Source organism: Branchiostoma floridae, chromosome 9 (genome assembly GCF_000003815.2).
Source record: "Branchiostoma floridae strain S238N-H82 chromosome 9, Bfl_VNyyK, whole genome shotgun sequence".
In the NCBI taxonomy this organism is placed as follows: Eukaryota; Metazoa; Chordata; class Leptocardii; order Amphioxiformes; family Branchiostomatidae; genus Branchiostoma; species Branchiostoma floridae.
In genome coordinates, this window is record NC_049987.1 from 25,157,680 (window position 1) to 25,163,977 (window position 6,298).

General features: G+C 38.5%; 1 protein-coding gene across 1 annotated transcript in view; it reads right to left on the minus strand.

Moving 5' to 3' along the window:
* Positions 1 to 6,298, minus strand: part of LOC118422382 (phosphatidylinositol-binding clathrin assembly protein LAP-like) — a 73,440-nt gene that overhangs the window by 22,254 nt on the left and 44,888 nt on the right. Inside the window, exons 7-10 of the mRNA XM_035829903.1 lie at positions 5,318 to 5,429; positions 4,418 to 4,524; positions 2,602 to 2,658; positions 470 to 543 (exon numbers count right to left, since the gene is read on the minus strand). Coding sequence (XP_035685796.1) covers positions 470 to 543; positions 2,602 to 2,658; positions 4,418 to 4,524; positions 5,318 to 5,429 — 350 coding nt within the window. The remainder of the gene's footprint in view (positions 1 to 469; positions 544 to 2,601; positions 2,659 to 4,417; positions 4,525 to 5,317; positions 5,430 to 6,298) is intronic.

The following is a 6,298-nucleotide window of genomic DNA, read 5'->3' on the forward strand; positions in this document are numbered from 1 at the left end:
TCAGATTTAGTAAAATCAAAAATACTGTGTTCACAGGTGAAACAAAAAAACGTATGTACTTTAAACATTAAAGCTTTAATATAGTGTTCCTATTTGTCCGACGAAAGAACACCAAGAGCGATTGAGAGTTAAAAATATAAATCTCAATTGCCGGAAACAGAAAAACGTACTTAATGCATTGATTATGACAGTGGTTTTTGTGCTGAAAGAAGCAAATTGCCCGAAACAGTAATGTGACGGTAAAATACCAAGCAACAAAGGCCATTTCTGTTCCGACAAAAGACCAAACAGGCAAAGGCTACCTCAAAACGAATTCCCTAGGGAATGAATTCGTGCAATTTTTGGAATATTTTCAAAGCAATCGTAATACTGTAGAATGCCTCCGCCCCTGAGGCGTCGCCAAAAAAAGGAGTGAGTGAGCCTCTACATAACCCTAAGTGTTTATTACAAAATATGAAATACCCCGCACCTTTCTGACTTGCCCTTCTTCCCTTCCATGGCTGCCAGGTGCTGCTCCAGGGCATCCAGTAGGCTGGCAGGGGCCTGGGGAGGGGGGAAACACATGCTTACAGACAATACAGTACTTGTATGTCCAATGGTTTTACATGGCTGTGTAGTAGGTATTGTAGCCTGAGAGTTATCCTAGTTAGGCTAGCAGGGGACTGGAGGAGGGAAACACGTGCTTACATGGCAGACAATCATGTACCATACATGTCCAATGGTTTCACAAGGCTGTACTATAGGTTCTGTAGTCTAAAGGTTATCCTAGTTACACATAGGCTGGCAGGGGCCTGGGGAGGGGGAAACACAAGCTTATGCTGCAGAAAATCACTGGTATGTTCAATCATATGGTTTTACAAGGCTGTGCTGTTGGCATTGAAGCCTGAGGGTTACCCTACTAAGGCTAACGTCACATTTCCAAACCAAGGCCCAGCCGGGCTGTTTGTGGAAACGAAAAATAGAAATATCGTCTCACGAGATTGAGACTAGACCATTCTCCGCGTCCAAGATGTACTGACAGACATCGAAAATTTGGAGGTATGTTCTCTACCTTTAATAAACAGTCATTGTTCGAAGAAAATTGATTGTAACGAAAAATAGAAAATATACACAAATAAGGCTCTTTATGTCTTGTGTAATTACATGTGTAGGTGTCTTTTAAATCATACATTTCGTTCCCAAAAGCTGCCTGGCCAGGCCCCGGTTTGGAAATATGACATACATGTAGGCCTTACATTGCTTGTTTAAAGGACTGTACTGTGACCAACATTTGGTTTGTGTGATCCTTGATTTCGTAATTGGAAGATGCAAGGTTTAAAAGTATAATTTAAAGACAACAAAAACCCACGAAACATAAAAGATTTCTTCTCTATTATTTGCTGAGCAATCTGCAGAATCTTTGGCCGCCTAGTGGTGCAGACTATAGTGTAAAGGGCCACTATGAAAGAGTCTCAGTCAATTTTGGTCAATCATCTATCATGTTACAAGATGTACATTGCTAAGTTTAAGCCTCTGAATGAAAAGCTAATAACATTACTATGTTTAATCAGTTAGATCCATACAAAGCACAGTTCCAGATCATTAGCTACAGATTTGTAAACAGTCTGTTGGAAAGTTAATACATCTTCCTTACAGAAGAGTAATCAGCTGAAGTAAGGACAGGTGGGTGGAAAGTTCACACATACATGTACATGTACAGGGCTCCAAGTACAAATATGCAACATGTAATTTGCACATTGTTTTCACAACCTACAAATGGCATGGCTTTAGTTTTCAAATTGCATCCAAAATTTTTGCAAACATGCAATTTGCACACTTCTATTAAATTTCAACATCTGCACTTTCGTAAAACATCCGTACAATTTTATACTAATAAATATAGATGTGTATAATATTTTTCACATTACATGCGTAAATTTATGCCAATAAAAAGTACTTAGAGCCTTGATGCACAATCAGTGAGTCACCAGATAGGCAACGCGTTCAGTGGTTATGATTCGCATGCAAAATATCGACAGCGCAAAACACAGAGCTCAAAATAGCAGGCCTCATGAAATATACATCCAGGTTACGGCATATTCTGCTATTCCAGTTATAACCAGTCTAGCGTCATCAGTGATTTAGGTGGAAGCTATGTGTCATGCTTGTAGGACCAAAGAGCATTTAATTTGTATACCAGTTACATGAACAGTACAAACATTGTTTCACTCAAATTGGTTTATTGCAATCAAATAACTAAGAAGTAGTCAATGTTTTCTTATGGATACAACCTCATTTTTCTTCATACCAACATTTTGACAGTCTATGGTTATAGGTTAGGTTACTCCATGGATAAAGGTGAACTAGCATTACATTTGTAAATGCAACCTTGTAGCTTTGTAGGCTTTTTGCCTGGCATATTCCATTTTGAGCTCTTTTCAATGTACACAACACAGTTCATGATTAAACAACATAGATTGATGATTAAACGACAGTGTAAGCACGAAGCCTACCTTTGAGATGTGAGAAGAAGTGGACAGTTAAACACAGATCCACGTAGGAAGGCCACTACACAGCAGAGGTGCCTAGCACAGCTCCTTACCTACACTACATGGTACTTACTTGAGCCTGACTTACTTTGGTTAGATCGGGGATCTCTCCCTTGTCTATTCCAACTTGCTGCAAAGGAAAAAGAAAAACATGGTAAAATGTTGTATCTATGAAGGTTAGACATACAGGTGGTAAGTTATACAAGGTAATGGTTACTCAAGCAACTGGATGATTTTGGAAATGTTCAGCAATTTCAGACAGCATTTTGTTTGTTTGAACCTTTGTTTCTTCTTATAAAATTGCATTCGTTATTACAATGACTGAATGAATATCAGTTTCTGATATTATTATCAGATTCTGGATTTATCAGGTTTTATTCCAAACTCGGGATTGATATGTTAACGAGGTGAAAGTACCTGCCATTATCATTTGCTGTGTGTAATTTTGTTTCTAAAATTTCTTTAAAGACATTGAGGCTGTAATTTGAACTTGGAAATGACAAACCAAACAATCCCTTGTTTCATAAAACAAAGATTGTCCCTTTCTTTGCAACTCTTAAAATTCCCTAGCCTCTAACATACTGTTACACTGTAGCAAACTCCAATCGTAAATCAATTTATCCACAATTTATTTTGTCACATTTTCATATTCCCACACAAGAAAAAACAGCTTCATTTTCTGACAAATTGAGACAAATTCATAAAATGTTTAAGGATAGTAAAACACCATGCACCATTCCAAATCTCTCATACATGTCAAGAACTGTTGTATTGTTGTTGTACTTGTGACATATCAAGCAAGGTCTTTTTGTGCATTCAAACTGGTGACATCCATGCAAAAAAAGTTAGGCTTGCTACAGTAACTAACTGTGAATAAGGTCTCATGCGGAAGGATGGGAAATTTAGAAAATTTTGTCTTCAAAACGGCAGGCTTGTGGGTGGAATGGGCGTCTTGTGAGTTAAAAAAGAAGGTCTTTTGGGGCAGGAAAAAAACGAAGCAGAATGTGACTGGAGGGCGGAAGGGACTTACATAATGGTGGGGCCTCCACATGTGTGTCTACGGCAGCATGATGTTACACAGAATTTGGGAAGCCAGATTTAGTCTCAACTTTCAGGAGAAAAATACGGTGTTTCGTTTATCTAAACTTCATGACAACGGTTTTTGAAACGTTGGACAATTTGGACAGTGACGAGATACAAAATGATGTAATGTGTAATTTTGTGAGAAGCATGGCAACGGTGCGGTGCCAAAAAAAACGCTAAGGTGTCGGTTAAGAAAACAAACTTTGCTTTTCATTCATGCAAGAAAGAAAAACACCAGCTCCTTGGCACACACAAACACACATGCAGACGTCGAGGAACAACCAGTTCTTAAGAAATAAAATTTGCCTAGTTTGTAGCTTGTCAAGAAGCAAACATTACTATGATGAACATGATGTTGTCATGTTTTATGGCCAGAGAACACAGTATGATTAATTTAAGGGATGTCCAGAGCTTTGCAGGGATTCTTCCATGTTTGGCAGAATTGTTCCTCGGATTTTTATTTCATTTCTATAAATTTTCATCGTTAGATAACCATGTTGTCAGGATCTGAATAGAGAAAAAAATGAATTTTTGGAATCTTTACACAATAAAAAAAAAATTAAAGAAAATTATTTGTATATCACCTGGTGTTCTAAAAGGTCTTTAATTCTTTTGGTTGCTTTCATTATAAATTCATTGGACATTCATTAGAAATGCTATGTTTTGCTTTTTTTTATATATTTTGACTTTTGTTTGGTCGGTCAAATTTCAGGAAAATATCCAAGAAAAGACTCCTCAGAATCCCTTGTAGACACGGCGTAAGGACATCCCTTCTTGAAGACGTCATCAACTCCTTCAAGTCTTACCTCTGCTGTCTTGAGGAAGTCGGACACCTTGTCCATCCTGATGAGGAACTTCTTGTAGTTGTCCAGCCCTTCCTTACACTGCTTCTTATTCATGTCAAAGTATTTCTCTGCAAAGAACACAGATTTTGGTCAAAACTAGAATTGTACCATAGACATAAACTCCCGGCAACAGACCCACTATCCACCAAGTCACATGTCAAAGTATTTCTCTGCAAGAAACACTGTGACAGTTTTTGGTCAAAAACAACTAGAAACTGAAACATAGACATAAACTGCCTGCAACTTATGATCCAGTGCTCACTGAGTCACATGTTCTATCTGCTTAATGCGATGTCACAAAGGCAGTGGATTGCTCATTCCTTGACAAAGACTCGGGTTATTTGAAATTTAAGTTCAACTTTTCCAGGACTGTAACATTTTTCTGTATTCAAGAGATGCACAAAGTGACACTAGTGTGGTAGAGTGGTATGACTTACCATGTTTCAGCTACAGTCATGGTTCCCATATAGGTGCCATTTTTACCATGTAACTATTTTCACTTCTACAACAGTCATGGCTACATGTACTTCACTAGTGTCACTTCTACAAGAAAATACTAGTGCTGCACCTTAATCTGAAGATTGTATAAAGCCCAGGTTTGGAAAATCCCACCTTACCTAACAAGTTGATGATGCCATCGTTGTAGCAGGCAAATATATGACCAAGAAAGTGGTAATGAGATTGATATGTCTAAGGAATTACTGAAACATTATCTTAGATGATACAAAAATGGCACCTTACCTAACAAGTTGATGATTCCATCGTTGTAGCAGGCAAATGCATGATCAAGAAGTAACTGGATATGTCTAAGGTAGTAATGAAACTTTATCTTAAGATTATGATAAGAAAACCCCATCTTACCTAACAAGTTGATGATTCCATCGTTGTAGCAGGCGAAGAGCCTGATGCAGTCCTTAAAGAGCAGCATGAAGCAGCTGTTGATGACTCCGTTAGTCAGCTCGTTAGGAGTCACCTGGGGAGAAAAGTGAAAGTGATTGAGTTTTATTAAAAGTGAAAGTTTAGCAAAAGTGATGTAAATCCAGTTTAGCTCAATAAAGAGCTGTTATTCCACTGGTCCTGAGAGAGAAGACAGAAGATATGCTCCTGCACATTTGCAGTATTCATGTGGCCTTTTCTGGTGCTGTAGGGGCTTTAGAAACTTCTTCAGCACCAAGGACAGGTCTGTACATTTTGTGAATAACTTGTCAGTCTGTGTCCTCCAGCATTATAAGGCAGCAAAGTTAAATATTTGTGAAAATGGTTCATACATATATGGTATCGCTGGTGCTGTAGCAGCTTCAGAAACTTCTTCAGCACCAAGGACAGGTCTGTTCATTTGTACCTTTCGTGCATAACTTGTCAGTCTGTGTTACATCGAAGTCCAACAATATAAGGCAGCAAAATGGTAGAAAAACATATGGCCTTTCTGGCCCTGTTATGGATTTGGAGGCACGTTCAGCACCAAGGACAGGTCTGTTACATAACTAGTGCCTGCAGACTTACATCATACTCCAGCGAGTTGCATGACAACGTCAGCCATATTTGGTTTATGTCTCAGGGGCCTTCACCTTTGCAAGGTGCTCATGTGTACTTAGAACCACAAACATCATTTAGAACCACCTTTAGCACCAAGGACAGGTCTGTTTGTCTGTATAACTTAAGTCTGCAGACTAACATTGAACTCCAGCATTATAAGGCAGCAAAGTTAAGTATATGTGAAAATAATACATGAATATATGGTCTTGCTGGTGTTGTTATGGCTTTGAAAGCACGTTCAGCACCGAGGACAGGCGTGTTTGTTTGTATAACCAGCCTTGTGTCTGTAGACTTACATCAGACTCA